The 17,458-nt window shown below is 64.7% G+C and overlaps 1 protein-coding gene across 1 annotated transcript; it reads right to left on the reverse strand.

Moving 5' to 3' along the window:
* Positions 1-894: 894 nt before the first annotated feature.
* PLEKHA6 (pleckstrin homology domain containing A6) lies at positions 895-16,894 on the reverse strand (the record flags this gene model as incomplete). Its single annotated transcript, XM_082296113.1, has 21 exons — positions 895-1,019; positions 1,837-1,979; positions 2,190-2,323; positions 2,470-2,634; positions 2,722-2,919; positions 3,197-3,285; positions 3,385-3,511; positions 4,600-4,752; positions 5,339-5,478; positions 5,611-5,722; positions 6,248-6,343; positions 6,635-6,784; positions 7,062-7,142; positions 7,446-7,514; positions 11,689-12,178; positions 12,825-13,322; positions 13,536-13,651; positions 16,006-16,106; positions 16,434-16,506; positions 16,590-16,694; positions 16,793-16,894. The coding sequence occupies 21 exons, from the start codon at positions 16,892-16,894 to the stop codon at positions 904-906; spliced, it is 3,258 nt and encodes a 1,085-aa protein (XP_082152239.1). The 3' UTR covers positions 895-903.
* Between the last annotated feature and the right edge of the window lie 564 nt (positions 16,895-17,458).

Here is a 17,458-nt window from a genome sequence, read left to right on the forward strand (position 1 = left end):
CCGGGCACCCCAATTCCCTGCTCTGCTCCCCATCCCTGCCCAGAGCTCCTGCTCCGTGCTTGGAGAGCCCTTGGAGCACCCTGGGCACCTCCGTGTCCCCACAGTGTCACCTCCATCCATCCTGTCCCCTTTTTCCTCCAGCTGAGCCACCAGCAGTGCCACAGATGGGTTCAAAATCGGGATCAGGGAAGGGAAACCATGCCCGAGGAGCCGAGGAGGAGCATCCAGGTGCGGTGGAAGGTTGGGAGCACCATCTGTGCTGGGGACAGGCTGGTCCCCACCCCAAGAACCCCTTCACAGACCTTGGGGGGATGTCCCAGGAGTCCTGTGCTCCCCGCTGGGCCGGTGGCCGCTGTCACAGCTGTCCCTGTGGCCACTGACAGCCCTGGGGGCTCCTTGGGGACAACTCCCAGCCCCCACCCATCTCTTTGGGATGGGTCAGAGCCGCCGCTCCCGTCGGTGCCACATCTCCCGCGTGGTCCCGCCATCGGACGGAGGGAAGGGGGTCCGGGAGAACCGAGGACGGCGGCGAGAGGTTCGGTGTCACCTCAGGAGGGGACTAAAACGTGGCCCCGTGGAACTTGATGGCGCCGGCAGCAGCCAGGGCTTGAGCTGAGGAGGGGGGCAGGACAGGACAGAGAGGCTGAGCAGGGTGGGGTCCACCCTGTGCCCACCCCTTGTGGCAAACCCGGCGGGGATTTGGCTCCAAGGGAGCCGGGGGATGCTGGGACCCCCCGGATTTCATGCTGGGATCCCCTTTTCCACCCTGCACGGCCCCCTTGGCCTGGGCGGGGGGACGCTGGGTCCATGGAGGAGCCGGGGCTGACGTGGCTCGGGGGATGCGAGCGGGAGCGAAGGGATGGAGGGGATGACGTCAGAGAGAGAGGTGCTTACGTCACAGGCTCACACCCGCATGAGGTGGCTGCTGTCGGCGGCCCGGGGCGGCTCGGACGAGAGGGGGTTGGTCGGTGGAGTCGGGGAGGCTGGGGAGGTGGGAGGGCTGGGGGTAGCGCACTGAGCTGGAAACGAGAAACGGGAGAAGGGAGTGAAGGAGGCGGGCGGCGGGGAGGGCACGGCGGGGCTGGGCAGGGGCAGCGAGGAGGGAGGAAGGAAAGGGGGGAAGCAAGCGCGGGTAGGGCAAAGAGTCACAGCTGGCAGGACAGAGCCACAGCTGGCAGGAGAAGCAGTCACAGCTGGCTGGAAGGACAGAGAGCCACAGCTGGGCACAGCACGCACACGTGAGCTCCCGGCAGGGCTCCTCATGGACAAGGCATGGTGTGACACCACGGGCACGGTGTGACACTGCGGTCAGCCAGGTAGGGGACGTCACCCTGCTCACCTGGGCAAGGTGTGCCAACACAATCCCCCCGGCATCAAGTGCCACCATGCACGGCCACGATGTGCCAGCCCATGCCACTGTAATTCTGCTGGCTATGGGGTGTCACCAGAACCCCCTGGGCATGGGGTGTCACCATGCTTGCTCAGCCACGCCGTGCCACCTCATGCCACCTCGTGCCACCTCATGCCACCTCGTGCCACCCAGCCAGGCACTCTCACCCTCGCAAACGCTCCCAGCAAGGCGCTGGAAGCTGTGCCCGGCTGGAAGGGCTGCTCCATCCCAGGATCTCAGGGCAGGCAGCCCCAGGCGTGGCAGGAGCTGTTGGCATCACCTCTCCCACTGCTCAGGGATGCCCTGTCCCACGACTGCCCTCTCTCCTGCCCACTGACGCCTTGCCACGCTGCCAAACCTGCACCTGCCTTCACCCTGCTGCCCTGCTGGCATCATTCTCCCAAGGATCTGCAGGATCCGACCCTCCGAGCCTCCCCGTTCCTCACCCGAGAGCATCCGGCCGCGGCGCGAGGCCTCGGCAGCCAGGGCACACGAGATCTCGATCCTCTTCTCCTGCTCCTGCAGCTGCATCTCGGGGTCCTGGGGGGTGTCCACCTCCCCCTCGCCCAGGGGGATGACGTTCTGCAGGCTGGGAATGGCACCTGGCATCAGCACCCCTGCCAGGACCCCTGGGGTGGGCTGGGAAGGGGGCAGAGGGATGGGGGTTCCCCTGGGATGGGTGGGGAAGGGGTGGAGGTGGGTGGGTGGTCTTAGAATGGTCAGGGAAGGGGTGGAGGTGGGTGGTCACTTCCCTTCGGGATGACCCCTGGCATGGCCAGCGTGGGCACTGCGGCCTCACCTGGATTTGGCAATGAGGGTCTTGATCCTTTCCACCTTCTTCTGCTTCTCCTTCATCTCCTCAGGGCTGAGGGGCGATTCCGGCTCCAGCTCCACATAGCGCTCAGGGATCAGCACTTTGTCTGGCGTGGAGAGCTGGCAACAGCGGGAAGAGCTGGGCAAGTGCCCTGTGCCGGACACTGGGGACGTGCCCCCTCCAGCACTGCCCGGACACAGCTCCAGGATGCTGCCAGAGGATGATGTGACCACCCTGGGGACACTCAGAGCCATCCCATCCTCACCTCCTTGTTGATGTCCACATCGTAGTGCTGCGGCTCCAGCTCCATCTTCCGCAGCCGGGCGATCTCCTCCTGCGGCGTCTCGTACACCTTGCCGGGCTCGTCGGAGCGCAGTGCGGCCTCCAGGTCCGAGATGTCCACCTCGTGGATGCTGCGGTGCCGCCGCACCTGCGAGGGACCGCGCCCCGCTCAGCGTCCCCACGGACTGGGTGGTGCGTTGTCACCCGTCCCGCCCCGCCGTGGCCCCGCACTCACCACCTTGTAGGAGGAGGGGGTTTTGGGGCCGGGGGCATCGGGCTGGGGGCCGGGGAGCTGCTGGGGCCCGGGGAGCTGCAGGCTGCGCCGCTTCTCCTTCATGGAGCCGCTCTGGTGCCGCTTCATGCGGTCGATCTGCTCCTCCACGCTCATCTTCACCTTGGTCTCGGTGGCGAACACGGCGCTCTTGGGTCTCTCCTGGGGACAAGCCCAGCCTCAAGGTCACCTGCTGGTGGCTGGTGGCATCTTCCCAGTGGCACACCCCTCTGCCGTGAGCCGCTGGGATGCCACTCGGGGGATGCCACTTGGGGGATGTCACTCCTGGGATGTCACTCCCGGGATGGGGGTCTCCAGGAGATGGGTGGTGACACACGGAGCCACACAGCCACACGCTCCTGTCCCCAAGCTGCAGCAAAGCCCCCCTTGGCTCACCCAGCCCCCCCAGGCCAGCCCAGCCCCTCCACCTGAGCCCTACCCGGGAGCTGAGCCCGTTGGCCAGGCCGTTCCTCCTGGACACCACCTCGTCCTCCGCCGGAGACTTGGTCCTGGGGGGGACGATTCCCACTGCGGGGGAGACCACAACGCCAGGATGAACCCTTGGGGACCCCGGGCAGGGTCCCAGTGCCACCCCCAAGGTCCTGCTGGGTGTCACCAGTGCCGTACCCTTGTTGAGAGCCGCTTGTTTGTCCCCGTCCTGCTCTGTCCGGCTCTGTGGGAGCCCCTCGGGTGCGGGGCCGGGGGGGCTGGGCCGGGGGGGCTCCTTCTTGCTCTGCTCGAAGCCTGGTTTGGGCTGTGGGGGTGAAAAAGGTCCCCAGTGAGCTCCAGTCCTGCCTGAAGGCCACGCTCTGCCTGGGGACACCCGGCTGCTCTTGGGGTGACAAACAGAGCACGGACACACTCCATGGACACACTCCATGGACACACGGACAGCAGCCAGGTGGGACCAGAGCACCCCAAAATCGTGGGGACAGGGGCTGAGGGGGCTCTGCTCTTGTCCCTGCTGTGTCCCATCCTGTCAGGGCTGGGTGCCTGCTGCTGTCCCCACAGGATGGGACAAAGGTTCCTGTAAGGTGACAACCCCTCCACAGCCCCCAGGAGCTCGGGGACAGGGACATCCTGGCTCTGTGCTGGGCTCCAGCAGCGCCGCATGCCCACGGGAGGGGATGGGGTCATACAGGGGCAGAAGGACCAGCAAAGGGACAGTTTTGGGGTCCGTCCCCTCTGGCATCCCATGGGAAGAGCCTGGGAACTGCTGGGGTGACAGAGGGGTGTGACAATGGGTGCAGCAGCCCAATGTGTCCCCCTAAATGCGCCCTGACACCCCTGGATCCACACGCAGCCACCACTGTGCCACCCACGGCAGCTGGAAGTGCCACCTGAGCTGGCACCGTGTCCCTTCCCAGCTCGACACAGCCACTGCGTCCCTCACGGTCACACATCCAGAGGTTGTGAGGACACTCGTGTCACCCGTGTCCACACCCAGCCCCACGCACGGCCGGGGTGTCACCAGGAATTCCCGAATGCAGCTTCGCCCTGGCGCGGGGGGCTCGGAGCCTGCCAGCGCCACACGGGGAGCGGTGACACGGAAGGACAGTGACAGAGGCGAGGGCAGAGCAAAGCAGAGAGGGCAATGCCAGGGACAACCTCCCCAGCAGGAGGGGACAATCCCTGTCCTGAGGGAGCACAGGGGGTGGCGACCTGCTGGGGACACCAGGGGTGTGGCAGGGCCGCGGCGCACAGAGCTGTCCCCGCACCAAGTGTCACCTCCACGCTGTCCCCGTGGATTTGGGGCGGGCAGCTCCGTGTCCTGCCTCATCCCATGTGACGAGGAAGAGGAGGAGGAGGACGGGGTGGCAGCTGCCCTGCAGGGTTCGGTACCTGTCCCCGCTTGGCCTCTCCGCCGCCTTGGTGCCAGGAAGGGGAGGCGGGGTAGGGCCAGAGGCGGCTCTCGCTGGGCAGAGGAGGAACGGCCGGAGGAGACTCCAGGGGGACGTAGGACTTGGGGAGGGGAGGTCGAGGCGGGCCTGGTTCCTGGGGCGGGCAGGAGTGGGAGGCGTGAGAGCAGAGAAGGAAGAGAGAGTTAGAGAAGAGACCGAGGCACAACACGGCGGGATCGTCCTGGAGAAAGGGATGGAGGAGGGAGTGACTCCGCGGTGGCCGTGTCCCTCTCGGTGTCCCTGCTGCTCGGCCCCAGGGCCGGGCAGGGCTTGGGGGATGCCCAAATGAAGGTTCTCGACAGCACTTGGGGACACCGGCAGCACCTCTGTGCAGCTAGGTGGGGTTGGGGAGTCCCCAAACTCCACCCTAAATAAATTTCCTGTGCATGAAGGTGGCACCAGCCCTGAGTGACGGCACTCAGAGGGGCTGTGGTGGCACCAGGAGCTGCTCCTGGAGCCAAAAGCTGGAGCTGAGCAGCTCCCATCCCTCCGGACCCACAGCCCTGCAAGGACCATGGACCCCAAAGTCACCAGGTGACACCAGGGCCCATCCACGTCACCAAAACGGTGCCCCCCAGGCAGAACCACGAGGGGAGGCAGCTCCGTGCCCAGTGCCCAGCAGCCCCAATCCCCTGCTGGCACCTGCTGGGGACAAAGAGGGGACACCCAGGGTCACTGACCTCGCCGGGGCCTGGCTTGGTGGGCGATCCCTGGGAGCCGGAGATGAGGGAGAAGGGGCTCAGGGGGCTGGTGAGGCTGGCAGAGCTCAGGGGGCTGGCGGGGCTGTTGGAGCTGTACGTCCCCGAGGGGCCCAGAGCCACTGTGGAGCAGAGCAGCAATAAGATAATTATAAGATAATTATAAGATAATAATGAGGGTCTTCACCTCCCTGAGCAGCAGCTTATAGGGGACACCCCCCGCACACTTTGGGGTCAGGGACAGCCCCCCTCACCTCGGTGCTTGGCAGTGTCGGTGCCACGGGAGGGGTTGTTCTTCCTCAGCCCTTCCATCACGTCCTGGATCCGCCAGATCTCCTTCTGGATCTGCCGGTTGAGCATCTCGTTCTGGATTGGGGCGGGAAAGGCAGCGCTCAGAGGGGTCCTGGGGGTGCCAGCGCCAGCCCCAAACCAAGCTGGACCCCTGCCCCAAAGTGAGCCATAGGAACTGGGGGTCCCGACTGAGGCAGACACGGCCTGGAGGGGTCGGAACCATCACCCCCAGGATTTTTATCCTGCTGGGATGACTGAATCTGCTCCCCAGGAACCCACCTGGGCTGGGGGCAGCTGGGGGGGACTCTGGGGTCAATGGCACACCGAGTGCCCACGGTGGCCAAAGCTGGACGTGAGGGCTGGGCATGGAGAACTGGGCATGGGGCAGAGGGGGATTCCACCTCCATGGGGGACCTCGGGGGTGACAGGGGACACCCTCACCTGGGTGTTTGGGTTCAGGGGTGACACAGACACCCTCACCTGGGTGTTTGGGTTCAGGGGTGACACAGACACCCTCACCTGGGTGTTTGGGTTCAGGGGTGACATGGACACCCTCACCTGGGTGTTTGGGTTCAGGGGTGGCAGGGGACACCCTCTCACCTGGATGTCCAGGTTCAGCTGCTCCCAGAGGTCATCGTGCAGGGTGGACACTTCGCTCTCCAGACTCTCATACTCGGCCGTGCTGTTTGCCAGGGCCTGAGGGGACAGTGGGGGGTGGATCAGGAGGGTCTTGGGCACCCAGCACAGCCCCCCGAGCTGGGCAGGGGGTGACAGCAGTGAGGACAAGCTCTGAGGCACCCAGGGCACAGCAGAGACAGAACCAGGAGCCGAGGTGGCACCTGGAGGGTGCCCAATTTGCTTTGTGGCCAGTGAGGGACTTTGGCTCCTCTGGCCCCCAGCCAACCAAGGGGAATTCCCTTTCCCTGCTTGTTTTCCATCCGGGAAGGGACAAAAGGGCCCCAAATCCCTCCCCCCCCACCCCGTTACCGTGCTGGCCTGGGACAGCTCCACGCGGATGTTGATGAGCTGGTTCTGCAGCGATTCCTTCTTGTGCAGCAGCTTCTCCGGGTAGGCAGGCTGGCTCCCGAACATCTCCAGCTCCTGGTGCGTCCCCATCAGGGCACTCTCCAGGCTCTCCTGCGGGAACAGACGGAGCCACCAGGTCCTGGCTGCTCAATAACACACAGAGAACGCCACGGCCTCTCCCCCAGCTCAGAAATGTCCCCAAATGGCTGCCGCATCCCTGGAAGTGTCCAAAGCCAGGTTGGAGCAGCTGGGATAGCGGCGCAGGGGTGGTTGGAGGTGTTTTTAATGTCCCTTCAACCCAAACCTTGCCGTGGTGACGTGTCACTTCCCCACCACGCAGGTGCCACCGCCAGGTCCCCGTGTGGCCACCTGAGGTGGCACCACGTACCTTCTCTGCCCGGAGCTGCTGCACCAGCCTCTCCTGCTCTCGCAGCACCTTGTTCTGCTCGCAGAGCTTCCCCAGCAGCTTCTGCGCCAGCGGGGAAGAGAGAAAGAGGGGAGAGGATGAGGAGGATGAGATTCCCACTGGGAGAGATGGGATGCAGCCAGGATACAGGGTGGGATTGATGGGGTTTATGGCTCTGGGGAGGGTTTCCGACCTCCTGCTGTCATTGCAGGGACTTCAGGGTGACACGGGGCCAACTGGGAGATGGGGCAAGACCTAAACTCAGGGGAGGATTTATCCCTGAGGAGATCAAAGCGGCCGGGAGCAGCGGGCACAGCTCTGCCGTGGGGACAGGGGACACCGAGAGGCGACAGGATTTGCTCTTACATCGGTGTCCTGCTCGCTGATCTTGTAGGGGTGCAGGGTGTCCCTGTAGGCCTCCGGGAAGGGCGTCACCTGCAAGCAGAGCGAGGGGTGAGCCCGGCCCCACCCCGGGATGCTCAGGGAAGGGGAGGCAGCTCCCAGCTCCTCTCTCCCATCCCTGCGAGCCGGGAAAAGGAGGCCGGAGCCGAGCCCCGGAGGCGGTGGATGCTCCCCATCAGTCGGGAGTCACTGGGATGAAGTCCCAGCCTCTCCCTGCCCGTTCCCAACGGGAAAGATCCAGAGCCACCCTCTCCAAGCTTAAGGAGATGCCTCGTGAACCATTAACCGCCACCATTCCAGAGGCAGGGAAAACAAAAGGCAGCGCGGCTGAGCTGTAATTCCACCTCGGCGGAGTGGGAGCACCCATAAATCAGCAGCTGCTGCGGCAGGGCCTGTTTACCCCCGCCCGGCTCCTCCGTGAGTCATTTTCCTTTCCTGGAAATCTCAATTACTGATGGGACTTTCAGCAATTAAATGCCTCCAAGAGCTGGAGATGAAAGGCACGAGATAGGAAGGAGGGGATCATTATTGCTAGAAAGCAGAGAGGGTGCTTTAGGACCATTTAAAACTCCGGGATGATGCAAATGGATCCGGATCTGGGAAATGCCCGCGGGGCTGGAGGCAGAGCCGGGTGGATCGGGATGCTGCAGCATCCCGGGAGCTCCTGTTTCACCCTCCAGCACATCCCCGCTGCCATCAGATGGAAACAGGCGCCGTTTTTGGGTGGAAAATCCCATCCAGGAGGTGCCCAGGGCAGCACAACGCGGGGTGGGTGGCACCGGGTGGGGGGACTCAAGCGATGTGACCTTGCAGGGATTATCCCAGTGCTGCGAACATTTCCAGGGGGAAAGGCTGTTCCCTCTCCCTGTCTCAGGAACGACTCCGTTGGTTTAAGAGCGGCACTCCTGTCACCCCACACCTCCTCCTCGCAAACCAAGGACGAGCCAAGCCCCGCGTCCGAGAGTCCCCCGGGGCCAGCTCCGTCCCCACCTCGCGCTGGCAGCTCGAGGATTTGCCGGCTGGGAATGGCTCATGGATGGATTAGCAAAGCCTGGGATGGACCGGCGCTTCCCCCGAGAGCGGGATGTGCCAGAGCCGCGGCTGCTGCGTGAGTGGCGATGGCAGGAGGTGGCCCCGGGTGGCGCGGGGGTGGCCGGCACGGCCGCCAGGCACGAGCCATGCGGGGCCTGGTGGCCGGAGCCTTACTTGCATGTAGAGCTGGGCCCTAGGGGAGGAGGTCTCCACCATCCTGTTCACCATAGTGATGAGGGTCTCGCTCTCGCTCATCTGCGGCACACAGGGAAGGAAAGGGCAGAGGTCAGCGGGGGACACGCGCCTGTGCTGTCAGTGACCGGTCCAGGAACCCTCAGGATGCAAAATGTCACCTCCTGAGGTGGCCCAGGGGCTCCAGCTGTGGCCCCGCGCTGCTGTTGTTCAGTTTAGTGCCCTCAGGGTGCTTTTTTGGGGGGGAAAACACGGATAAAACGGAGCCAGCTCGGAGCAGATGGCACAGACAGACACGAGCTCGGACAGGGACGGCAGCAGCGTGGGCTGGCACACAGACGGACACACGGACGGGCCCTGGCGCTGCCCCACGGCTCCGTGCCCAGCTGGGCATTAGGGAGGTGACTGAAAGCTGGGCTTGGGGACAGCAGTGTCCCCTTTTCCAGGCGGCACCGGGAATGGCACCTCCCTGCTGCCAGGCACGGTTTGGGCAGCTCTGTGCCGCTCCACGGGGACAGGACAGCCCCAACCAGCAGCACACAGCCAGTGGTGCCCGTGGCTGCCTCGGTGCCGGGTGACAAAGCCACTCAAGTCACCAGAGCTCCACTGCTCCCTCTGCTCCTCCCGGAGCCCCCAGCCCCGAGCAGGACATTCCAGGGGAGCCCCTGGCACCTGGGACCCCCGAAATCCAAAGGGTGACAACACTTTGTCACCAAAGCAGGGCCCAAACGCCGCTGGGGGTGCAGCCGGGGAGCCGAGGGCGAGGACGGAGAGAGAAAACAGAGCAGGAGGATGTTTGAGAAGAGGTCGCTGACAGCGTCACTCCGAATCAGCCTCTCCAGAGGCCGGCGGGAGAGGAGGAGGAGGAGATGCCAAACCTTTTTAGGCAGCGTTTTAAAGAGTCGGGAAGAGGCTGCGGCGCTGCCGGCGGCTGCGAGACAGCGCAGGGAGCTTTTATTGCTGCAGTGAGTGCTCCCGCCCGGCGCTGGCCCCGCTCCAAGGCGGACACAGATCCCGGCCACGGGAGATTTGCAGCCTAATGGGATCGTGCCGGGAGCGGCTCCCTCTGTGCCAGCCTGGCCTGGGCTGCGGTGCTGGCCGGCAGCTCCTGTGGCCGGCTGTGGCTTTCGCTGCTGCCTGGACACATCCCTGCGGGGTCTCCCGGCTGTATCCCCTTCCCCACGCTCCTGGGATGAAGTCAGTGCAGTTTTCCTCCAAAAACCCCTGGCAAAAATCAGGGTTTTCCTCCAAAAACTCCTCCAAAAAAGCTGAGCGCTGCTGGGTTTGGGGCACTTGGTGCCCACCTGCACCAACTTTTTGCCTCCGAGGTGCCACCACATCATCAAAACCACGGTTCCCATGGGTCACCTGGCCACCCCCAGCACGGGGGACACCCTGGGGCCCCTACAGCAGCAAAGCTGCCGGATTTGGGGACAGCACGGCCACGCTGGCACCCGGCAGGTGTCCAGCACCAACCTGGGGGCGTTCCAGAGCCATTGCACCCCCTGAGCTCCAGGACAGCTCCCAGAGCCCCCAGAAATGTTGGAATCTGCCCCAGTTCCCCCCAAACTCCCCCCAGAACTCCACCACACCACCCGGAGGCACTGCCAGAGGGGGAGGGGGGACACTTTTCTGCCGAGCGATGAGCAGCCCTACGGATGCGGAGGATGGAGAGAAGCGAAACCAAAAAAGACAACTCCTGCCGCTGGAATGCCGCTGGAATGCCGCTGGAATGCCGCTGGAATGCCGGGAGGGATGAGGATGGATGGCAGGGGACAGGGACACGGGGCACACGGGGACAAGAAGCAGCCGGTGAGGTGAGGCTGGCAGCCAGCTGCGCCTACCTGCTGGTCCAAATATTCTAGGTTTCTTTGCAACTGAAGGTCTAAAAGTTCATCCTACCAGGAGCCAGCAGGCAAGAAACGAGCAGCGAAACACAATAAAAGAAGAAGCAAAGCGGTTAGGGGGGAGCCTATGGAATGGCCCCTGGATCGGGAATGCTGCTGGGAATGTGCCCCTCGGACCCCGCTCACTCCGGGGGGACCCTGCCTGCGGCGGTGGCGGGGATGGATGGGCAGCATGGGTGGGGTGTGGTGAAGTTCAGGCTTCTCCCTCCTCTGGCGGTCCTGTCCCGGGGTTTTGGGATGTGGGGGGACCTCCCGGTGTCACTCCTCAGGTCTGGGAGGGGACACGAGGCAGGAGAAGGCAGCAGCTGTGGCCAGATGTGAGGAAGCAGAGCGGGAGAGGTTTGGGCTTTGGGGGTCCGAGAGTGTCCCATTGTACAGAGGGGGCCTTTCCACATGGATTTCCCTCGGGAATGGCCAGGAGGGACCGGACACACCAATAAAAGGCCCAGCTCCAATCTGCCAAGCTGCCCCTGGAGTGCTCTGGTTCCTCCCTGGCCACCTGAGTGAGGACCCCCCAAACTGCCCCACGTGCCCGGGGTGGGGTCTGTGGTCACAGGGTCACCCCCTGGGCCAGCAGGTACGTACCATTTTGTCATGGATGGTGGGGGACGCCGGGAAGTGGTACGGGTACACCCCGGCCGGGACGGGCCGCCTGTCACCCAGGTAATCGTACTGCGGAGAGAGGGGACCCCCAGGCCAAAGTCAGGGACACGGGACAGGAGGAGAGAGCACAGGAGGGGACAGGAGAGGGACAGGGACACCAGCGCTCCCTCTTTGGGAGAACATCTTGTGGTAGCCCTGAGCATCGCATGCCATGCCATGCCATGCCATGCCATGCCATGCCATGCCATCCCATGCCATGCCATGCCATGCCATCCCATCCCATCCCATCCCATCCCATCCCATCCCATCCCATCCCATCCCATCCCATCCCATCCAACAAACACCACCAGGGAACCCTTGCAGGATGGCAACGAGGACCCCAAACCCACCCTCTTCTGCAAGCCACGGGCTTGTGGAGGCACACACAGCCACACCCCTGCCCCACCTCCCCTCCCCGGCGGGCGGGCGCTGACCTTGGGCGAGCTGATGGATCTGCGCATCACGAAGGTGGCGGGGTCGGCGTAGATCTCGTCCCCGCGGGGCGGCAGCCGCTCGAAGCGGGCGCTGGGCGAGCGCACGGGCGAGTAAACCCTGGTGCGGCCGTAGGAGCCCTGGCTGGGCGAGCGCGGCACCGAGCGCGAGCGCGGCTGCAGCGACATCCTCCGCAGCGAGCCCGAGGCCGCGTCCACCTCGTCCAGGTAGCTCGGAGGCCTCCCGGGTGCCGGCAGCCACAGCGGGACCTCCTGGCGACCGAAGGCGGCGTGGAAGGGACCCCCGTTGCGGAAGGAGTGGCGTTTGTCGTCCAGCGCCCACGGCGGGCTCACGCGGTCGAAGGCGGGCATGGAGCAGATGCTGTCGGGGCGCACGCCCGGCGGGTAGTACTGGTACTCCTCGGGGTACTGCGGCGAGTAGGGCGAGTAATAATCGGGCACCCGGCGGGACACGGGGTAAAACCTGGTGGGGCTGGGGAAGGGGAGAGAGAGGTGAGAGCTGGGCTGGCGGTGGGCAGTGCCCGGGGTCTTGGTGGGCAGGGATAGCCCGAGAGGAGGCTCGGACACCAGGAAAGGTGGATGGATGGCGTTCCTCCTGCCAGGGATTCCATGGGAGCTTTCCCCTCATGGAATTCCTCCCTGGGATCTCATGGTGGCCTCCTCTCCTTGTGTCCCTCCTGCAAGGACACCCAGGTGCCTTCCTGTCCTGGCATTCCTCCTCCCAGGGACCCTGTGGTGGCCTCCCCTCCTGGCATCTCTCATCCCAGGGACTCCGTGGGAGCTCCTCCTCATGGAATTCCTCCTCCCTGGCATCTCATGGTGGCCTCCTCTCCTCGTGTCCCTCCTACGAGGACACTGAGGTGGCTCCAAAGGGCCCTGTGGTGGTTTCCCATCCTGGCCTCCGTCTACCCAGGGACCCCGCCTTTAAAACCCACCCTCCTCAGCTTTTTGGGGTGTCCCACACCCAGCTCAGAGCTGCCATAGGGACGGAAAGAAGAAAGCAGAGCCAGAAATGAGATTTTCTGGCCCCCAGGAGGGCACAAAGCAGACGAGAAGGGGCAGAACGTTCCCAGAGGGACCAACCCCGTACCAAAGGAGCGTCCTGGCGCACCCCTCACCTGCGCAGCTCCTCGGGGGGCCCGGTGGCGCGGCGGGAGTTCACCCACTGCTGCAGCTGCGTCATGGAGCTCTTGCGCTGGGCCACCTTCTCGGGGTGGGACCTGGGGGTGACACCCCGGCGCTGGGCGCCGCTGTCGCCGTCACCCCCCGCGGGGAAGGCGGTGCTGCCGGGCCGGCTGGGCGAGGGGTACGGCCACCCGTTGGGCTGCGCCGGCCGCTCGGCGCTCGCCGGTCCCCGTGGCCCCTCGGGGTAGGGACTGCCCGGTTCCGAAGGCGGCTCTGGCCCGGCAAGGCCGTTGGCTTTGGCCAGAGGCTCCTTCTTGCCATCTGGCCGCTCCGGCGGCTTCCGCTCCATCTTCTCCGAGCCGCGGCCGTCGCCTTCCCCGCGGGTCTTGGCGTCGGGCTCGGCCTTGGGCTGCTCGCGGTGGGCGGCGTTGCAGTGCTGGTGGTGGTGGTGTTTGCTGGGGGGGATGTTCTCCGAGTCCGGCTTCTCGTGCCTGGGGGGTGCCGAGACACCACGGAGGGGTCACCAACCCCTGGCAGTGCCCCCAGGGTGGCCGGCAATGCCCTGGCCCTCCCTGAGCCGTGCGGGGTCACTGCTCCCCCAGCTCCAGAGGGTCCCTCACGGCCCCAAACGTCCCCGGGTGTGGAGCGAGGACAGCGGCGTGTCCCCAGGAGGGCAGGGCAGTGGGGTGGCACTGGGCGCTGACCTCTGAGTCGGGGGGATCTGCACCCGGGCGGCCTCGCCCATGGCCTGGATCCAGGATTCCTGCTCCTCCGTGTTCTCGGCGCTGAAGAAGTAGGTCCGGATGCCGGCGTGCTCGGCCTGGGGAGACAGGGACTGCCCGTTACCCGCCGGCGGCTCCTGCACCCAGCACACCGTCACCTGCAGGGGGGCACAGAACGGGAGAGACACAGACACGAGGGTGAGAGCGCCGCTTCCAGCCTGGCACCGCATCCTGCTGCTCCGGGAGAAGCTCTTTCGCCTCCGTGTGTGGCCACCGAGCAGGGGGAAAGCTCTGCAGGCCCTCACGGTGGGGTTTTATCCCCCTTGGATAAAAACTCCCAGAGAATTTTTGGGACCAGCCCTCCCAAGAGGAGCAGCACCCCAATATTGGGGTGGCAAAGGGTCCCAGTCCCAGCGAGAGCGGCAGCAGCACAGGAGCGTGATCCATGCAGGGGGAGGGGGAAGGTGGTTTCTCGGCTCAGGAAATATTTTGGGAAGAAAAAGTTTGGTTTTGATCCAAGTTGGTGCCCATTCTCTGCCCAGAATGTGCTGGAAAGAGCCTTTTATTTGAGGGCCTTTTTGAAGCTTCCACCTTCCCCCTTGTGGGAAAGGATGGGGGAAAGCAAGGAGGACAAAAAGGGAGGAATTGGGAGTTTTCCTCCTGAAAGAATATCAGGGTTCAATCTCTTCAAAAAAAAAAAAAAAAAAAAAGAAATAAAACAGAAAAATGAGGTCTGATCAAACCCCTCCCTCGAGTTTCCATCCTCCCCAGAGCATGCAGCCACCGTGCCCTACCGGGGTCACCTTCTGAGCCCCCCCATGCACTTCTGGAAGCTCTGCAGGCAGAGGGAAAGATGGAATCGAGGGGATCCATGCCCTGGATTAGTGGGAGGGAGGAGCAGAGCGAGCCCCGGGGGTCACTCAGCCTCTGCATGCACCAGAAACACAAGAAGGTACTACCTAGGTGGCGGTGGCTGGGTGCTGGCGTGGCGGGTGGCACCGAGAGACCCCTCCTGTCCCGGCATCCTCGCCCACCGAGGGAGGAGGAGGAGGAGGAGGAGGAGGAAACACAGACACGGGGTCAGCAGGAGTGGGATGGGAACCTCTCTGCCCTTCCCTGGACAAAGCCATCCCCCCAAAGCCCGGGAGCTGCCGAGCTCAGCTCTGTGAGGTTTTTCCCCACAGGGCAACAGAGATTTTACAGAATCACAGAATTATTGGGGCTGGAAAAGCCCTCCGGGATCATCGAGTCCGAGCTGTGCCCGATCCCCACCCTGAGCACTCAGTGCCACGTCCAGGTGGCACCTCCAGGGATGGGCACTCCAAACCTCCCTGGGCAGCCCTTTCCAAGCCTTTCCATGAGGAAATTCCTGCTGCTGTCCACCCTGAGCCTCCCCTGGCCCAGCCTGAGGCCGTTCCCTCTCCTCCTGTCCCTGTTCCCTGAGATAAAATCCCAAATCCCCCCCGGCTGCCCCCTCCTGTCAGGGAGTTGTGCAGAGCCAGAAATTCCCCCTGATCCCCCTTTTCTCCAGGCTGAGCCCCCCCAGCCCCCTCAGCTCCTCCTGGACATCCCCAGGTCACTTCCCTGCTGTCACCTGCGGAAGGTGACACCAGTGTGGGCATTGCACATGGCAGACCCCACGTGTGACCCATCCCTCCCCCTTTAACCCCACTCAGCTGAGCCTAAATTCAGGTTTAAGAGGGGGTCAGCTACAAAAATCCCTTCCTAAAACTGGGAAAACTCCTCCGCAGTGCCCTGTGGGGAGCCCAGCACCGGCTCTGGACACAGGAAGGGCACACTGGGATCAACAAGGGTGTACCAAAGTGACCCACGACCACGGGCAGCACGAGCAGCTGGGCTGGAGAAGGTTCCTGGTGATGCCAAAGGCGCCCAGCAGTGCCAAGAAGTGCCAGGGAAGCTCAGACCCTGCCAGGGACGGATGTGGGGGAGCAGCAGCCGCCGCCACCTCTCCCTGCTCCCCTCTGCAGCCCCACAGCAGCCACTCGGTGCAGGCTCCCCCCTTTCCGGTGCCACTTTTGCCAGTCAAGCAGCTAAAACAGGGCTGGAATCGGGGACAGCTCCGTGCTCGGCTCCCGGAGCAGCCGCTGGGAGAGGCCGGTGGGGGCAGCAGCGATGGAGAGGGGAAAGCAGGGCGGGGAGAGGGGTGGGAGCACCCAGCAGAGCCCTGCGGGCGGGGGGTGGTGACCTTGGGGACACTGCTGTGTCCCAGCTTCCCCAGATCCGCAGGGTATCCATGGGGGTCACCCCGGCGTGCTCCATGCCCCGTCACCAAGAAAGCCACCAGAGCAGCGGGGACCCTGCCAGCATCACCAGTGCCGCCCCAGTGCCACCCCAGTGCCACCCCAGTGCCGCCCCAGTGCCGCCCCAGTGCCGCCCCAGTGCCGCCCCAGTGCCGCCCCTGTCCCCTGCGAGCCCCGGCAGAGGCACTGACCTTGAACGTGTGCTTCCTGCTGATGTTGTCCGAGGGCTGCACGGCGGCCACGCGGAAGCTGAGCAGGGGGATGCTGCCCAGGATGTTCTCCTCCTTCTCGTCTGGGGAGGGGGGAGGGTGAATCCTGGGGTTACACCCTCGGAGGGACCCCCGGCGCAGCCCCCCCTCATCCCCCGGCTCCGTCCCACCTGTGGGATCGCCTCCCCGCCTGTTGCTGCTCCCGCAGCTCGGCCTGGCTCACAAACAACCTCCTCAATTATTGATGCCGGCCCCGGGCCGAGCCCGGGAGCTGCCAGGGAGGCGGGGAAAGCTCAGGATTAACCCCTCGGCGCGGCAAACACCGGGAAAAACAGGCTGGAGCCGGGAAAGAGCCTGGGACTGCTGGAGGCACGCAGCTGGTGGCACTGGGGACACCGGGGTGGCCGTACCTTTGTAGTAGAAGAGGCAGCGATCCACCAGCACGAACCAGCGCTTGTTCCACTGCTTCACCCCCGAGCTGGCCTGCGAGAGAAGGGCGGTGAGAGCAGCGTTCCGGGTGGTCCCGGGGCTCTGCGGGGCCGGGAAGGGGTGGCACAGGGGGGTACCTGCTTGTAGAGCCACCCGCTCTTGGTGACGGCGGCGTTGGGGTTCCTCTTCATGGAGTTGGAGCGCTTCCCGAAGGCGATGCCCTTGCGGGACGAGCGTGGAGCCTGCATGGGGGGACAGGAGATGCTCAGTGCCCGGGCTGGGGTGCCTGGCTCCCTGTCTGAGCTGGTGACAGCCGTGCCACGCAGCTCCTGGCACTCACCCGGCCTCCAGGGCGCTCCGGGGGCACCTCTGACACCATGGCGTGGTTGGGGGGCTCGCTGGGGACAGTGGCCGGCCGCTTGCTGCCCGCCTTGCTGGACATGTCCGAGCTCTGTCTGCGACACGAGAGAGCGGGATCAGCGGATCCGTGTCTCTCCAGCCCACAGGAGTTGTCCCCGCATCGTTCCCAGCCCCCCAGAACCCCACCCGCTCTGGCTCCCCCTTCCCAACCCGCTCGGGACCAAGGGGATTGGGAGCCAACCTACTTGGGCAAGTCAAGCCTTGAGGTGTCCTCGGGGAGCTGTCCCGTCACTGGGTGCAGGAAGGTGTTCCTCCTTTCATTGTGGCTGTGGGGACGGTGATGGGGTGGGTGTTAGGGAGTCCCCATGTCCCCCACAGAGCCCCTTTGGCACCACGTTTGCTGCTCTGCTGGTTCCACACCAACACCAGGGCTGGCACCGGGGCTGGCACCCCCTCCCGTGCCCCGAGCACCCCGCTAATCCCACACTTAGGATCCTCCACGGCACCACGGAATCATTAAGGTTGGAAATCTCCCCAAGATCACCGAGCCCACCCATTAACCCAGCAGCACCAAACCGTGTCCCCAAGTGCCACGTCCACTGAATCGGACGCTGCCCGGGATGGCGAGCGGAGCCCGATCCCCCCT

Source organism: Coloeus monedula (assembly GCF_965178545.1).
Source record: "Coloeus monedula genome assembly, chromosome: 23".
NCBI lineage: Eukaryota > Metazoa > Chordata > Aves > Passeriformes > Corvidae > Coloeus > Coloeus monedula.